The sequence below is a fragment of the Mya arenaria genome, chromosome 4 (genome assembly GCF_026914265.1).
Source record: "Mya arenaria isolate MELC-2E11 chromosome 4, ASM2691426v1".
Classification (NCBI taxonomy): Eukaryota; Metazoa; Mollusca; class Bivalvia; order Myida; family Myidae; genus Mya; species Mya arenaria.
Genome location: NC_069125.1, coordinates 61682852 through 61701700, shown reverse-complemented (window position 1 = coordinate 61701700; position 18849 = coordinate 61682852). Strand labels below are relative to the sequence as shown.

Genomic DNA, 18849 nt, shown 5'->3' with positions numbered 1-18849 from the left:
GAGATGTTTTTTAAGCAATTGTTGACGGACGGACGGACGCCGGACAAAGACCGATCACAATAGCTCACCTTGAGCACTTCTTCCATGCCATCAAATTTCTTAGACAGGTTCTAGAAAAGGTAGTCATTTAGTTTTTTGCAAAAATCTGAATATACTCGAATAATGCAGGACTATTTGAACAATGCAAAAAGAAGGAAGTAAAAACTTTATTTCCTGTGGATAACATTGAAACCCCACAACAGTTGTCAAAACATTGGAGAGTAATGGTGCAGCATTCTCGTACAACAGACAGATGATGCTATGCATACATAATATGCGTTAAGATCTATCATTATCCAACCTCTGATGAATAAGAATGTGATGCGGCACCAAAAACAACTATAAACCCATTGACCCGCAAACGTAGCCTTGGCATTGAATCAACGTGGCTTTGCAAATCAACTCATTTCTGTAAATATATGCCAAGTTATTATGACTTAAGGCGATGGCACAAAAAGCTGCTACCTTTGACCCTCCAATTATGCTCTTGAATGTATTTGGCTTGAACATACCCGTGCACATTGGCTTAATGTAGTCAACATTTATGCAAAGTTACTTTATTTGATGCATCGGTTGATACAGTAACTTAAGGCGCATACAAGAAACAAGAACCCCAAGAGGGCCTATGCTCTACTGTCATGGCTTGTTTCTTAATTTTCTATCCCACGCATGTACGTATGGGAAAAGGCAACATACTGACAGTTCCCTTGGAACATTTCGTGCTAGTTATGGGCTCCGCCATTACAATCTTGTGACCTACATGTAATTCAGTCATGCATGGGCGGATCTAGCTTATTTCAAAAGGAACTGAGGCCTCATGGATATCAAACTACTGTCCAAGTTTGTGAAGATAAAATAAAAAACTTGAGGCTATTTTCTGTTATCAAGCTCACTAAAAGAAGTTTTGACAATTTCAAGGGCATATTCCCAGTCATGCATGGGTGGATCTGGCTGGTTTTTGAACTGTGATTAAGCCAATATAATATAATTACTGTAGAAGTTTAGTAAAAACCTGGATATAAAAAGAGGCTTTATTGTGTTCACGATTAATAAAAGCAAAATGGTAAATTGTTAGGGCCATAATTCAGTCATGCATGGACGGATCTGTCTGGAAAACAAAAGGAACTGATCCCTCTTGGATATCTTACTACTGTATAAGTTTAATTGAGATACTTTAAAAACTGAAGAAAGCATGTGTTAACAACTGCATGCACGTTCGACAGACTGCAACTTGGGCCAGTAGAGCTAAAAAAAAATGGGACAGTCACACAGAAATGTGGCAACATGAATCATAAAACTATCCATACACATGCATTTTCTAAAATTAAAACATAGGACAAAATAAAAAGAAATAGTCTCTTTTGCATAATTTAATTTAGTGATCAAAATAAAGCATATGATCAGAATGTATAGTTCAACAGCTCAAAAATAAATTACTGGTTCCATGAATAAAGAGCATCAAAAACGTACAAAACAAGTCAGAGAATGGCAACTCACATAAGACGTATACTGAACACTACAATAAAATGACAAAACATAAAACGGATAGAGAAAGAAACATAAAAATGGATACTGCAACACTTTAATGAAATGAAGAAACATAAAACGGATCGAGTAAATGAACATAAAACGAATACTGAAACACTACAATGAAATGAAACATAGAATTGATACTGAACTAGAAGCGCCCCAATGCGACAACAACAAAGGAGCATTTTTAATATTGGCAATCATAAATTATAGCCAATTAATTTCTTGTATGAGTAAGGAAAAAAAGGAAGCCTTTATCTTTTCTTTTAACAAAAAGAGATTTTACTGAAAATTACTCTAGTTATGTATCTTATGTGTTTATTTTATATTCTAATTGAAGTAGTTGGACGAATTTTTAGTAACAGAGATTTGACCCCTGTCCCCTCAAAAGCAATCCAAAGCTAGCTTATCACATAAGCAACCTACACACCAACTTCCATTACTATCCAACTTTCATTTCTATCCATCAATACTAACTTTAGTTATTGGGCAAAACCATTTTTCTATTTTTAGAATCAGTGACCTTGACCATGACCCCATCCCCCTTAAAATCAATCCCAAGCTAGCTCTTCACATAAGCTACCTACTCAACAACTTTCGTTACTATACATCAATGCTAGCTTTAGTTATAGGGCGGAAACCAATGATTGACGCCAGCTGCCCGCCTGCTCCACGACATCTTCATTCTAAAAACCTGATTTTCTTTGAAATCCTGGTTTAAAATAGAGAAAAAAAACTTTAAACGTAGACGGAGACACAACGATGAAATGGAGAAAAGAAACATAACACATATACAGAACCACTAAAATCAAATAAAACGGATACACTACAATGAAATGCAGAAAAAACAACAGAGACAACAGAGATTGGTTATCTCTACACTGTGCATACAAGGTAGGATATGTAGTTGTGTAATGTAATTCAAGCTTATATATTAAGTCACAGGCTGCGATATATATTTCATTATTCCCATTGAATAATGAATGAAGCGAAACAAATATATACTTTATTACTTTAAGGAATTCAATTAGCAACAAAAGAAAACATTTACACCAATGTTCTTTCAAGCCAATGGAAAAGAAGGGGTCATTCAGAATTTCAGTTATAAAAGAACATGTATAACAAGTATGAAGATAATTATGCGATAATTAAGTAGTTAAAATGAGCACTGGTAAAATTCTTTCTCAAATTCTGTTTATTATATATGGTAGTATGGCTTGTTATATTACTGATGCTATTAAAGCACTAGTGAACAGATTCAGGCTTGTTTCATTAAAAATTCTGATTTTGATCATTGTATTATTATAATAATAATGAACAGCAGGCACTTGATATCCGTTATAGGGAATATGGCATCCAAACAACAGTACAATGCTCATGTAAATTTACATTTAATGCGACCAACACAGTTACACATGGAACCACATGTATATCATAGTGTCACTGTAGTCTATCCATGTAACACTTCAGTATCTCTACTCTAGTCACTGACTTCACTGTCCACAATATCCGAGAGCCCCTTGAATGGGTTCTTCATGGGTGTTCGGGACTTCACAGAGGAGATCTGTCGCCGAGCGTAAATACTCTTCACCTTCCTCATTACTCGTCCTAATGTGAAAACATATTGAAATAAAAACATGTGTTTATTTAATTGTAATAAAAATATTGTTGTTATGTACTTATTCTTAACACTTATTTTCGTTGCAATGGCAATATCATCATGCCCCTGATTAGGGCTCAAATCCAACAAGTAAATAACCATAAAACAATTCAGGTAAAATTCTTAAAGTAAATGCATCTGCCCCTCACCAGTAGTCAAAATGAATGGGTGTTTAAAGGAATTTTATGGCTTTTTGATTAGACAATGGAATAATTCATCAAACAACGTATAATAGTTTAGAGCACTAAAACCCTTACCTGTCTCCGAACTGATTATGTTGTCTGCATTGAGCTCTTCAGCCTCTATTCGAAGTAGCATCTCTTCTGCTTTCTTCATGGTTGGTCTTCCTAAAAATAAGGTTGTTGGGATTGAATGCATAAACGTTTGTTTAAAATTAAACTCAAACAATATACAAAACAAAATGATATTTAAAATATTGTACTTATTATTAATTAGATCAGTTGGCCCTTTTATTTGCTTGTTTGTCGAAGGTTTATGTGTAGTATTTAACCATGCATAGGAGTTTTGACTAAGGAGGTGTGGAAGGGTGCTGCACTCTGTGTTCTTTTGGTAGCACCCTTCTGCCCTTATGCCGACCAGTATGTACACCCTCCTGCGTTTTTGAATCTAAATACTTATGATAATCAAATATTTCTATTGCTTTGATTATAACTTCATAACAAAAGCTGTCACAGAGATGTGTGCTCGACCAGTCTGCCGCTTTTCAGTGTAAAGATTGAAAAGTTTTGGCGAAACATGCATGGATTACTGTTAGATTAGATTTCAACCAGAATTTCTAAGTCTTATAATAAAGGGTTATTATTTGCAAAATACAGTTATCTAACTTGGTAATTCAAGTAGGTTGGGTGGTTGAGTACCATGTATAAAGTCTCAATGCAATATATCAAGTAGTTGCTGAGACATTATCCTATGTGTGCTAACCTGCAAGACCTTAACCAGAATTTCTAAGTACAATAATAAAGGGGCAAAAATTATATAATATGCAAGAGTTATCTTGCTTGATTTATTAAGAAGGTTAAATGGTTGGAAGCCTGTGTGTAAAGTTTCAATGCAATACATGATGTATTTGCTGAGATAATAACTTAAAAGCTTATAACTTTTTCATATTTGGCAGTTTAAACATACCATAATACGGCTTCATTTAAGCATAATTCCTAATGATTTCTGTGAAATTCATAATGTTCCAATTCTTTATAGCCGATACAATATGCGCTTTTCTCCTTTAGCACCCTATCCCTTTTCTGCAGCACCCCGAATAAAACCCTTAAGCAAACAACTATGTCACTCATAGACATCTAGCAACTGAATGATTGTTGAAACAATTTTAATATACCCGTTATCAACAATGCAGAGACATGAATTTTCAAATCATACATCAATACAATTGAAGGTGCTTGAGAAGCCTTTACCTTCCATGCCAGCAGCCGTCAGCAATGTCTTACACTTGTTAATCTTATCTTTCAGCGTCTTACAGCCATTGAACTTGTCCTTGTGTAGAACAATGCGGCTTTTTCGACAGATCTTCTTCAACAAACCCAGCTTTTTAATATCCTGGCTTGTATCCACCTTCTGAAAATATAAAACTTTTATAAGTGTGTATAGGCCATTTGACCTAATTTACACAAAGAATGGGCCATGAAAAATGACTTTCTTCACTTTGATATTGAATTCAAGGAGCGCCACAGAAGGTTCACAATTTCTCTTACTAACATTGAAAACTTCAAACCTTTCAAATCCCCATTCTCTGGTTTGGCAAGTGAATTTGTTTATATTTATATTTTATAAGGACTCTTAAATGCTTCTTACAACACTTTTATCTTGATTTAAAAGTGTCGAAAACTATAATTGCATTGTTTTAAAGTATAAAAGTAGCATATAAATTTCATTGACAATGTTCAATGTTTAACAAGAGCTGTCACAGTAAAAGACAAATACCCCTGAAATGCCATCCAGTTCAATAGATTATGCCATTACTAATATATCTGCCTACATTCAGGAGAGCTTAAATAAACTACATTTATAAGCATATGCGGCTTGCACACAACACATCACCTTAATGTACCAAAACACATGTGCAAGTAAGTAGTTTAAAGTCTCTCTGTGTATGACAATGTTACAGCCCAGACATTAACAACTATACTCCATCTATTTGCATATGTGCAGCATTCCATAAAACATAAACTCTAAGTGTAACCTTGAGCTTTGAGGTAGGTTCTTGGGTCTTGCCTGTGACATATCACCTTTATGAAGAGAACACATATTCCAATTTATTTTTAAATCCCTCTGCGCATGACATAGTTACAGCCTGAAAATGGGTACTTAAAGTGCACATAAACAGCATTTCATAATGATGGACTTTGCATCACTAAACATCACCTTTATCTACCAAACACATGTGCCAATTTATTTTGAAATCCCTCCACGTATGCCATCCAATGGAAGTCCTCCATTAACACTTCCTACATACCAAATCTGGTCACAATACGTCAAATGCAATCCTTAGAAAGGTCTTCATTGACTCTTCCAATAAACCAAGTTTGGTCGCAATATGTCAACCCTAATTAAAGTTATTTATTACCAATTGTTTTTCTGTTTTAAGTTACAGTGACCTTGACTCTAGGGGCCCAAACACAATCCCATAAAAGGTCTCTTTAAACTATTCCTATATACCAAGTTTGTTCACAATATGTCAACCCTAACTAAAGTTATTCAGCACCAACCATTTTTCTAGTTTTAGTAACAGTGCCCTTTACCTTGACCCTAGGGGCCCCAAACGCAATCTGATGAAAGGTCTCTATAAACTCTTCCTACCTGTATATACAAAGTTTGGTCACCTTATGTCAAACCTAGCTTAAATTATTTGATATCATAGTTTATTTGACGCAGCCCTCTAGCTATCAATATCCGGGCTATTTATTACTAAAAGTCCTTAAACTAGCCCTCAACGTTTTACCTGACACAATGTGCCCTAAAACTTCGATCTAAGTTTCTAAGTCAATCAGGGGCCATAATTTGTATAAAGGATAAAATGGAGTAATGTAACCTCATTATGTGGTGGTCCTGAACAATGGTGTGAAGTATTAAAGGAATTGAAAGAAGGGTATTGGAGTTAAAAGTGAAAATGACAATTTGCCTAAAAACTTCAACTGAAAGTCAATGCCAGGGCCAGTAGTAAAGCCTTCTTATTCTTCTAATAGTCAAGCTAACAAAAGAGTAAAAGTGACTTTGCATAAAGTTGAATAATACAGAGCCATATTTTACACTATATGGAAGATACATTTATCTAAATTGATGTATTATGTAGGTTGGATGGATGGATGGGAACATGTGTCCAAACATTATGCATTTGCTGAGAAATAAACTTTGTGCTAACATGTACATACAGAACTTAAATCAAGGTATGACACCGACGAGGATGCCGGGTTGAGTAGTATAAAGCTATAAAAGTTTCATAATAAAACTGTAGTTAATTGGCCTTCCAACTTATTTCTTTACCTTTTTCGCCTTTCCTTTCTTAGAATCGTCATCTTCCTGGAACAGATTGAAATGGCAATAATCAATAAAGATAACAGTTCAAACTTTATTGATATTGAAGGAATTAAAACACGTAGACTTATAATGTAGAGCATGAAAGAGGTTATGTTTGAGGTTAATTGAGTATGTAGGTAGTAGGTAGCAAAACTCAAGCTATGAACACCCATTAACTTTTGTTTAAAAGACATTGATATAAATTGAATATAGTCAATTAATTCTTCAATAAAATATGGGATTTTATAGGAAATTGTAAAAGTTAACTATAACATTACCTTATTAATTCCAATAATTTCAGAGATCCCTCAAAAATTAAATTAGAATTCAACAATTTTTAAAAGTGCACTGACCTCTGGTTTGAGACTGGCGAGGGGAACGTCAAGCTCCGAGTCACAATCCAGGTCTGGATCTACATCCTTGTTGTCATTTGCAAAAGGTTCTTCTTCCGTGCCAGAAGAATCTGATGACTGAGGGAGAAGCACACAACCATTACTCTCAGCTTATCATTATTTTTGAGCAAATAACTTAGCACTATTACACAACCTTAACTTTTGTAAATAAACAACATCACTATATAGAATCTCTTAACACTGCAAGAACAGATTTACAGCAACAAACCATATTTTTATATTTCATTTTCATTTAAAAAGTATAACTTTATCATACAAGCTCAACTTTTTAAAAGCTTCAAATGTTCTATTAGCCTGATAATCGCATTACTATCCATTTAACTTTAAGATCAAATATCAAGCACTGCCTAATTGACTCAAGCGTGAACTGGTAATAACAGAACTTATAAATGTGTAAACATTGATAAAAATAAATGCCCTTTTAGACTAATGAATCACTTACCACAATAGCAGATGCGCCTTTGCCTTTTGGTTTGTGAACTTTCTTAACAGGAGACTCATCATTACTATCAGGTTTTGAGTTACCATTTGAGACTACTTTTTCTTCTTCACATGTATCTTCACTGATTATAATAAGCTCATCATTCTTGGAATCTTCCTCTAATTTGGAAATAGATTTATTCATTTGGTCTGATTTTACTTTTCCCTTCCTGAAAATACTTTCATTAGATTTAATATCATTTGACACTCTGCCTTTAACTGTCTCCTTCACAACAGGAGAATCTTTAGGGCTTGTGTTACTATCACTGTCCTGTTCCAATGAGGGCTTTCTACCTTGTATTGTCTTAGCAGACAATTTTGATTTCTTAACCAATGAAGAGTTGTTCCCAGTCCTAACTATTTCATCTTCATCGCTTTTGACAACTTTGTTCTTTTGCTTAACTTTAGTCCTAGACAAAGGGATTTCATCATCTGTGGACGATTCACTCTCTATTTCAACTTTTCTTTTGCTTGTGTTAGATATTTTTCTTCTTTTAGGTTCGTTCTGATTTAATTTTCCTGAACTTAATCTTTTCCTTTTGTTTGACATTTTATTTCCCCTTGAACCAATTGTATTGGCCTTTTTGCTAGAACCTTTAACATCTTTATCCTCTTTGAGTCCAGATCTGTTTTTCCCTGGTGTATCTTCTAAGCTTGAATCAGATTCAAAGCCAAAGGATTTCTTTGATGTAGGTTTAACATGGATAATAGGGGAATCTGTTTCTGAGACTAGAGTTTTATCATCATCATAAACACTGTCAGTTCTCTTATTAGTGATTGGAGTGCTACAAGAACTTGAACCACCAAAATCATGTTCATCCAAACATAGACCTTTCTTCTTCATTTGAGCAATAGGAGAACAACCAGAGATGGAATATGAATCATCTAAAGAAGGAAGTGTTCCAGAGCTGTTTAAGTCAGCCTTTTCTATATCTGACTTATAGCTGGATTTGACTTTTTCTCTGTTGTTCTCACCTTCAATACCACTACTATCTGTAATTGATATTACTTCTTCAGTTTTGTTCTTACTTTTTGTAATCTTTTTTGTATGAGGTTTGTTCCCCATATTTAATTCAGAATCGCTGTGCTTCCCTGCATTTTTAGAGATCATAGATTTCTTATTTCCTAATGGAGTATTCCCAGTATCTGAATGAATTTCTTCAGTCTTTTTCACAACACATTGGCTTTCATCTTTCTGTCTCTTGCCTCTTGCAGCAATTGTTGACAATGTTTCATCCTCAGAGTCTGTTTCAGATATGGCTTTAGTCTTCTGATTTAAACTGATTTCAGATTTTCTTTTTTTTTTCAGTTTATTAAGTTTTTTATCTGAAACATCCTTTCTTTTTGTATCTGACTCTGGTTCACTGTCACCAGAAGAAACCATTAATTCTTTCTCCTTCGTCTTACTCAAGTTTCTATCAGTTTTCTTTTTCATTAAATTTGTGACTTTTCTTTTATATTTTGTGGATGTTTTCTTTACAACCATAGGCCCAGAATCTGAATCCGACTCCTCGATATCTTTGATTTTTCTTAACTTCTTTCCAACTTTCTTACTGCCTCCCTCCTTGTTAAGGCGCTCCTGAAGGCTGTCTCGAGCTGGCAAATCCTGCTCACTGATTCTCTCAGGTGAGTCCTCATTACCGGAACTCTTTTCTTCGCAATTCCACAGATTTCTCTTAGCTTTCTCACCTTTCACTGAAGGCAAAACAAAGAAAATCATCTAAATATTTTCATATGGATTTTAAATGAAGTTTAAATACATGCATGTTGAAATGTTCATGTTTAGCTAGGAATAAAATATGTTTACTAAAGAACTAGTAAATACATGTATTTTTTCAATATTTTGAGTACTGGTTCTCATTTCATATCAAATACCAGGATTTGTGCATTGGGTGATATAAAAAAAAATCAAAATAAAATTATACCTCTTTTCTGTGTTATTTACTTTTGATCAAACTAGAAATGTCACAGGAGTGAGGAATACCCCAACACACTGCCTGGTCATAGGAATGGTTAACTTCTTCTTTTTTACAATGGTGTCAAATGGTAGTTTGTAAACAAAGTCAATTTAGACCTTTTTTTATGATGTTGAACATGATAACCATCAATTATATAAATCTGTCAGAGTCATTGTGTCCAAACATAATTCCTTTGGCAAATTCTTAAGTTTAAAAAGGGCCATAACTCTTTAAATATTAGTGGATTGAAACCAAAGTCAAACTTGACCTGTCTTGTAAAGTGGTTAAAATGTGTACAAAATATTCGTTCAATCTGTCAACCCTTTTCATGAGTTATTATCCCTACAAGACCTTCCAACAATTTTATTTTACCCTCCGTCCAAAACCTTTTTTGGTGAGGGTTTAAAAAAAATAGATGCAAAAGCTGAAATAATAAGCCACCAACCCAGACCTATACAATTCTGCTCTACAAAACTTGCAAGTCAGCAGGTACGATGGTTGGATAAGACATGTTTTCTTCAGTTCAGGTAAAAGTTACACAATAATCAAAGTACATCTGTATATCTAATGTTAATTTTCTCTGCTTCAAGCAAATGAATGTCACAATCAGTTCAATCACTAAAGGTTATATGTTTCTTCCATGGCCAAGAGTGTAAGATAGGTTCATTCCGACCCGAGCATAGGGTGTTTTGCAGAAACAAGGTTTATCAAGTTTCCGCAAAACACCCTGTGTGAGGGTCGGGATGAACCTATCTTACCCGAGCGGCTATGGTAGATGCTTTTTCACTCACCTCAGTTAAACAAAATTAAGTAAAAATGTATTTTTTGCTGGAACTCTTTTATGCTTATTAAAAAATAATTGTGTCTGGATATACAATAATTCGTGGTATTCATGGATATGCGCGCAATGATTCAGATTATGTTAATAGTCAAATCGGTCTTTAAATAGTTCTAAGGAGAGTGAAGCATTATTTCTTGAAAGTTGCGTGAAAACTGTTTTATGGTGACATTTGAAGCGAGAAATAATTCATTAGCGTTCTAAATATTGCCACAAGACAAGGTTTCCATGATGCTACAGATGACAGTCTTCAACAAGGGAGGTAATTACAATGTGGTGACCATTAAAAAGGAGTTCCATATGGGCATTTTATCTTGGCCCGTGGGCAAGATAAGAATTTCTAGCATGGTTAAATTATTGGATCTACTTATCTGAGGTGGGAGAAATTAGTTTCCCAAATAGTGCATTGCGAAGTACAAAAGTATTTCTAGATAATGACAAGTTCACAAATTCACAAATCCTTGTTGAACATGAAAACAGGACATGAAAAACAAAATGGTGCAATTTATTAAAAGCCAAAGACTGTACATACAAGACATGACCCATATTTGAATTCACTACAAACATACTATGGACGTGAAAAAGATTTATATTTTTCTTTGATTTGTTATACAAGTAGTACAGATAAATGAGCATAAGCTTGCATAACATTCTGTTTTTATTGATAGTTACAAAAATGTAGTACACAAATTAAACCTTTATTTTACCCATATATCATAAATATGAAACTAGTTTTCCCTATATATACGGTATGTAACTTAGGATGTTTTAGCTGGTATATTCATTTGTTTAGTACCCACTTCATTCCTAATATCATATGATGCATCAGATATAGGTCATTGTGATGTGACAATGCCACTGAGTTCATCCAAAAAATAGTGCAATAAAATCAAACTATTTTTAAACATCTGTATCACATTACAGAACACAATGCAAATCTACGCCTAATGGGTATCCAGAAAATGAATAACAAATAGCCTGGAAACACAAGTACGAAACAGATTATATAATGGAAATTGTGTAATATGATAGCTTTAAACCACATGTTTCTTTATCATTAAATTGTTACTACCCTGGTAAATGTCAATGGCAGTCAGATGCCTTCTACATTTGAATAAAGTTTGTTATTCAGGGTTGGTCAATAATATATGAGGAAATATGTGAACCACTGTCTCCAAATGAACTGCAATAAATTGTTGTTTATCTCTGACACAGCTGTTTCAAATGTGACTATATAAATATTGTATAACAAACTTTGTAATCCAATACATTATAAATTACTATACCCAGTTTCCTGCTTTTCTTCTTCTCTGCTGACATGCTGATCTTTTTGTCTCTGGCTTCCCGGAGTTTGTCTAGAGCAATTTTCCTGTCGAGATCCTCATCCACCTCAAGGTCACTTCCTGTCAGGCTTGACACGCTGGATGATGAATCGTCACCGGAATCTGTCAATACAATTGATGATTGAGAGATTATAGTCAAGATATCGCAAACCAAAAAAATAATGAATTCTTAAAAGCAAAATATGTTTGACTCCAATAATAACTATTTGTTCCTTTTAAAAAATGTTATACATATTTTGGCGTAGTTTTTTTAACTAGGGAATTCCTGTACACAAATAGTATTTTTTTCATTAAAGTCATAAGAGTTAAACTTGATAATGCATTAAAAATAATTGGCATCAAATTATATTGTGCCTCTTTAAATCACCTTGTTTCATGTGCATGTGGAATCTATTTAGAACTTTCAATACTTCCTGTGCATATGGCATCTTTTGTTTTAGAAATTTAGTTCACCATCAAAGTATTCTGCACATCCTTGTACACATACACTAACTAATTGTAGCTAAAACTACTATAATATTCAATCTGAATCAAATGACTATGTTTCATCTAACTATCTAGTGCGTCTCATTTGCAAGATAGACCTAAACCTAAACTGCACAGCATTTCAGCACTTACAGATTATATTCTAAGTTTAGTAAATTGCATTAAAACATCTATTCACTCTTCATATGTAATGCATCAAGAGCTGATATTTACCAAGAACAGATTTCACCACGTCTGACATTTTCATTGAGTTAGTAGTGTGCACCCTATTGACCCGGGGAGTCGTTTTGTTGGAGTTCTTTACTGCAGTTTTGTCTTCATTTGTTGAAGATTGCCCCATATTTCCTTCAGCAGCCTTTTTACCTTTAACAGTGTACAGTGATGATGGATCAACAACCTGTCCTGTAAAACATATTATCTCTATCATGATGTACATATATTTTATAATAACATAAACTATGGGATTATATTATTAATGTTAAAACACAAAAGAAGTATCAACTAGAGATTGCTTTTTTGAAAAAGCGCTTGTCTCCCTCATTTTGTGTTTCTAGCTGAGACATATTCAATGATGGATATGAAATTAGTACTTTTGGACTGGAGACAAACCAACAGTGACCCTACTGATCTCAAAATCAACAGAGGTCATCTCCAAGCATGACCAATTGGCATACCGAGTATGAATTTCCTGGGTGCAAGTGTTCTTAAATTAGTGAGCGGAAACCATTTTTTTGCTAAAGGTCACCACAAACTTATCCATTTTCACATAAGGGTCATCATGCTTTGACCTTTCATGTACTGATATCAAAATCATGATCATCTTGCATACCAAGAACGAAATTCCTAGACCCAAAGGATCTTCAGTTATTCAGCTGAAACTGTTTTTTTTTCAACCTAAGGTCAACTCAACCTGGACCTTTGAATTACTAATCTCAAAATCAATAGTGGTCATCTACTGGTCATAACCAGCCGGCATATCAAATATTAAGTTCCTAGGTTCAAGTAGGAAGTTCCTGGGTCCAAGCTTTTTGTTGGAAACGAAGTGTGATGTATGGACTTATGACTCTTTTTTCACCTGAAGGCCACTGTGACCTTGACCTAGTGACCTTAAAATCAATAGAAACGATCTACTAATCATGACCAACTGGCAAACCAAGTATCAAGTTCCTGGGTGCAAGCTTTCTTTAGTTATTGAGAGGAAAGCTTTTTTCAGCTTAAGGTCATAGCCCACATATTTTTTTCACTTGAAACCTTGACATTTGACCTACTAATATCAAAATCAATTAGGGTCATTTAATAGTCATGACCAACTTGTTAAATAAGTACGAAATTCCTCGAACCAATGGATCTTAAGTAAGAGAGCAGAAACATTTTTTTCACCTCAAGGTCACCACGACCTTTACATTTGACCTACTGATCTCAAATCAATAGAGGTCATCATCTGGGTATGACCATCCTACATACTAATTATGAAGTTCCTTGGTCCAAGCGTTTTATAGAAATATAGCCGAAACAAAGTGTAGAACAGATGGACGGACAAACACATAAACAATATGTCTCCTCATGAATGGGGGGGGGGGGGGGACATCAATCTGTTCAAGAGAGTATATTTCACTAGGAAAACAAGAGCTGTCACAGTATGTGACGAATGCCCCCGAATGTGACATTGACCTATGAACAAGGTCAGTACATGAAAAGTTAAAGATCAAACGATTACATATTGCAAGTTATTTTAAATTGCCTCTGAACATAAAAAATACCACCCATACTTGACAACCTACATTCTTATGTCCTTATATTCAGCATTCCATTGTGAATAAACACTAAGTGTATCTTTCACCTTAGAGGTAGGGACATGGGTCTTGCACGTGACACGTCATCTTGGTATGTCGAACACATGTGGCAAGTTATTTTATTATCTGTCCATACAAGGGAAAGTTACAGCCTAGACATGACAACCTATACTCTATGTCGTTATATGCAGCATTCCATTGTGAATAAACACTAAGTGTGACCTTGACCTTAGAGGTAGGGACACAGATCTTGCACGCGACACATCGTCTTGGTATGTTGAACACATGTGGCAAGTTATTTTAAAATCTGTCCATACAAGGGAAAGTAACAGCCCGGATACGACAACCTATACTCTATGTCCTTATATGCAGCAATCCATTGTGAATTAACACTATGTGTGACCTTGACCTAAGAGGTAGGGACACGGGTCTTGCAGCCGACACGTCGTCTTGGTATGCCGAACACATGTGGTAAGTTATTTTAAAATCTGTCCATACAAGGGAAAGTTACAATCCGGACACGACAACCTATACTCTATATGTCCTTATATGCAGCATTCCATTGTGAATAAACACCTAAGTGTGACCTTGACCTTAGAGGTAGGGACACGGTTCTTGCACGCGACACATCGTCTTGGTATGCCGAACACATGTGGCAAGTTATTTTAAAATCTGTCCATACAAGGGAAAGTTACAGCCCGGACACGACAACCTATACTCTATGTCCTTATATGCAGCATTCCATTGTGAATAAACTAAGTGTGACCTTGACCTTAGAGGTAGGGACACGGTACGGTTCTTGCACGTGACATGTCGTCTTGGTATGTCAAACACATGTGGCAAGTTATTTTAAAATCTGTCCATACAAGAGAAAGTTACAGCCCGGACACGACACCTATACTCTATGTCCTTATATGCAGCACTCCATTGTGAATAAACACCCAAGTATGACCTTGACCTAAGAGGTAGGGACACGGTTCTTGCACGCGACACGTCGTCTTGGTATGCCGAACACATGTGGCAAGTTATTTTAAAATCTGTCCATACAAGGGAAAGTTACAGTCCAGACACGACAACCTATATTCTATGTCCTTATATGCAGCATTCCATTGTGAATAAACACCTCAGTGAGACCTTGACCTAAGAGGTAGGGACACGGTTCTTGCACGCGACACGTCGTCTTAGTATGCCGAACACATGTGGCAAGTTATTTTAAAATCTGTCCATACAAGGGAAAGTTACAGCCCGGACAAGGCAACCTATACTCTATGTTCTTATATGCAGCATTCCATTGTGAAGAAACACCTAAGTGTGAAAGTTACAGCCCGGACACGAGTAATTGAGCCGGACACACGGACGGACGGAAGGACGGACGGTGCGATTTTAATATGCCCACCTTCGGGGGCATAAAAACATCTCAATCATATTGACTAACATGATTGACTAACTTGACTTTAAATCAAGCAAAAGATAAGATTCATATAAGTCAACATTAAGGCAAGATACAATAAACATAAACATAAGCTTGAAGAGCCTTTTAACTTAATATATAGTAAAAAGATGTATAACAGCTAGGAAAAGGAACACAATTTAATATCAGTGAAGACACTAATATTTTTCACAAGGTAGTCCCTCGGACTACTGGATATGAAATCTTGGTAGTCCAGCAAAATTTCTGGTAGTCCAAAAACAAGCAAACCTGCAACGGATTTCTAGAGTGTTTTGCGAGACTTAGCCTTCTCCTTAGAACATTGTCAGTATAACCATTTGATTGGTCTTTTTTATTTATCTCAATTTTAAAAACAATGCTGGCCTTTAAATATAATTTTTAAACCTTAAATAAATTCTAAAAACCATGCTATTAAAATATCCCCCATAATAAAATATAAGATGCATCCTAAAATACCCCCTTACCTGTCACTTTCGGGAAAACGGTCTAATTAATCACTTGACACCTCTACCGAAATCGTTGCTAAGTTACGGCACAATTGACAGACATTCTACTTATAGGCAATATTTGATAATTTGGCATCCTATTATTCAGTATTCTTTGTTAATCTAAATGACATACCATAATGCTTAGAAAAACATACTGAAAAAACTACCAAAGAATTATTAATTACTTTTCTATTATGGGAGTGAGATCGAAGTTGTTATCTGCACTAGCTTCAATGCATAAAATGTTACGACATTTTGGAGCTAAAAATTAACGCACACAAGTCTGCTGTCGTCTGCACTTACACTGCATTAGACCTATTTTGGCAGTATGATTATTTTATCAGCTGCTCTTCTAAAAGCCATTTAAAACGTTTCACAAGCCAGACATTATGTTCCTTCTGTTCGCTTTATCGAGACACCGACATTTAACAATACCTTAACCATAATAACCCTGACGTAAAAGTAACCCTCATAAAGCTTTGGTTTACATGGTATCTATCACTGTTTCTGACAGACTATTGACTTCAAATTTCTTGTAGTCCGACCATAAAACTGGTAGTCTCGGACTACCAGACCACCGTTAGTGTCGAACCCTGAATATGACATGTACTAAAAACTAAGATCACTAACATTATAATCAAGATAGGTATATTACATTCTCAAGACTCCGACTCATAATTATGAACCATGCTCCAATAATATGAACAACTTCTCTGTTTTAGGAAGCTACAATTACTGACCAGTGATGCCACTGGATGAGTCTAGATACATTTAATTAAATTTACCTTTAAGGATAACACGCCTTGGTTTATTGTCAACATTCTCCTTATTTCCAGGAGAAACCTCTTCTGTATTTGGTTTTGGAATTTCCTGTGTTTTTTCTTCAATAGATTTCTTAAAAAAGAAAGGCAACAGAGTTTTGTGATACTATTTGCGTTTACGAACTTCTCCCACAATTCATGTTCTTCCTTATTCTTATAATTTTGTGCGACAGGATCAAATAATTGGTATTATCTCATATACATGTAATTCACTATGAAATACGATGCTTAGAAGCACCATCATTATTCAATACAGTTCAAAAGCTTTTTCTTACTAAAGAAATACAATTATTTCCATATATAGATTCATATTTTCATTCCATATTATTTGGACAATCAAGGTTAAATGTGATTCATATAAAAACTAAAACTAACCTTTTGCTCAACAGCCAAGTTCTTGACAAAGTCTAATACAAGACAATTAATTTTCTCTTTTTCTTCACTGGAAAGTTCTCGACCAACATGCTGCTTATATTTCTGTCGTACATGCTTCTTTGTGACAACACTGCAATAAAAAATTGAAAAATAGAAATTTATTGGAACAGTACACTTTATATTACTGGTAAGTTAATTTGTTTTTAAAAATAAGAATACATTATGAATCTTATCATACTGATTTTTAGATCATGGGCCTAACTGTCCACTTGTGAAATGTCAAGCATGAAGATACCTAGTATTTCTTGAGTTATTCAAGAGAAACCTTCATTTCTGGCAAAAAGGGTTCCTAACTAGCAGCATTGCATCTAGCGAACACTTATCGAAGTGTTGTTGTTTTTCTGTTAATAAAATGTCACTACTCAGCCAATAAAAAAGCTAAGCCATTCATGGACCTAGGCACAAACGTGGCTATTTTCACTGTTATCATTTGTATTAAGTTTCCTGTAGCAGTTTTTGGCCAAGATTAATGCATGCTGCTACAAGGACATGGAAAAAGGTTTTACAACAATTCGAATAGAAAAAGGCGAAACCAAAATAAGTGTAGTGTATGTGGGCAAAATTCAGCCACTCAGTTGGTTAGCATGCTAGAGTTATAGCAGTCATACGTTTGAATCCCTCACTAGGCCCGGCATATTACCTCCAGAAATACTTAACTGTTTTGTCACAAGTTAATTAGGAAAGTGTTCCTAGGTCAGCCTAAAGGGTTATGGGAGGACACATAAAAATAGTGATAATGTAGGCTATGATGCTCTGAATCAATGTTCATCAGGGTATAGTCATTTTAGCTCAAGTGACAAGGACCTGGTGACAATACCAGAAAACAGCTGACCTGTGCCACAGGCTGTGACACCATGTCACGAAATCTTATTAGTTTTACTATTGTGGAGAAAAAATGCGTGAATTGAAAAAAGAAAACAATTTAATTATTCAAGGCGAATCAATGTAAATTACTGGACCTTAAATCTGAATGTTTTAGGATGTTTTGGACATAATTTTCCATTTTCTTTTAATTTTGACGTTTGAGTGGTCATATAACAAGATGCGCATGCGCACGTGGTGTGGCAGACAACAGTTTGGAGTCTGACTTTTGTAATCTGTTACGCAGTGACTTTCCTTTCCATTGGAGCATAATTATACCGCCCCGCCCCCCATTATAATAATACAATGAAAGTACAAGGGCAAGCCCAGGAGTAAAAAAACACAACAAAACCTGTTTAGTGGTACAAAGCAAGGGCAAAAACGTTAATGAAGTAGAAACACAAACGTATCACAAACCACATACACAAATAGAAACTCCAAACAAACCAAACACTCGTTAAAATAGCTTTTCGATAAATGAAACTGATACATCATGCGATTACTGCCTTGGAACGGTCAGTAAAATACAAAATAAGTCTAGTAATGTTGTTTGACACAGACATTCTCGAAACATGTATATACCGCTGGGTATCTCAGCTAAACGTGCACTAGTGTCTAGCACTGTCACAAGTGACCCCCGTTTTAAGTCCTTCCAGTAATAGTTTTTCATATTTCTTAGTTGTGATGCAGTGGAACTAACCTGCG

General features: G+C 35.1%; 1 protein-coding gene across 2 annotated transcripts; it reads right to left on the bottom strand.

The window, feature by feature from the left end:
• Positions 1–1394: 1394 nt before the first annotated feature.
• LOC128232117 (titin homolog) lies at positions 1395–18336 on the bottom strand. 2 transcript variants are annotated; one of them, XM_052945485.1, is made up of 11 exons: positions 18243–18336; positions 17224–17353; positions 16813–16921; positions 12510–12698; positions 11754–11912; positions 7634–9366; positions 7132–7248; positions 6746–6781; positions 4660–4819; positions 3487–3576; positions 1395–3177 (listed from the first exon to the last, which is right to left on the bottom strand). In XM_052945485.1, the coding sequence occupies exons 1-11, from the start codon at positions 18284–18286 to the stop codon at positions 3050–3052; spliced, it is 2895 nt and encodes a 964-aa protein (XP_052801445.1). In that variant the 5' UTR covers positions 18287–18336; the 3' UTR covers positions 1395–3049. The 2 variants fall into 2 exon arrangements, with proteins under 2 accessions (XP_052801445.1, XP_052801446.1); XM_052945486.1 differs by having other exon boundaries at positions 12510–12659; positions 18243–18286.
• Positions 18337–18849: the final 513 nt, after the last annotated feature.

Bases quoted from the DNA above. Each gene is read 5' to 3' on its own strand.
- LOC128232117 (XM_052945485.1), bottom strand. From the start codon at position 18,286: ATGGAAAATTATGTCCAAAACATCCTAAAACATTCAGATTTAAG. The intron at 11,913-12,509 runs GTAAATATCAGC...TTGTATTGACAG, and splicing joins CGTGGTGAAATCTGTTCTTG to ATTCCGGTGACGATTCATCA. The intron at 3,178-3,486 runs GTAAGGGTTTTA...TTTTCACATTAG, and splicing joins CATAATCAGTTCGGAGACAG to GACGAGTAATGAGGAAGGTG.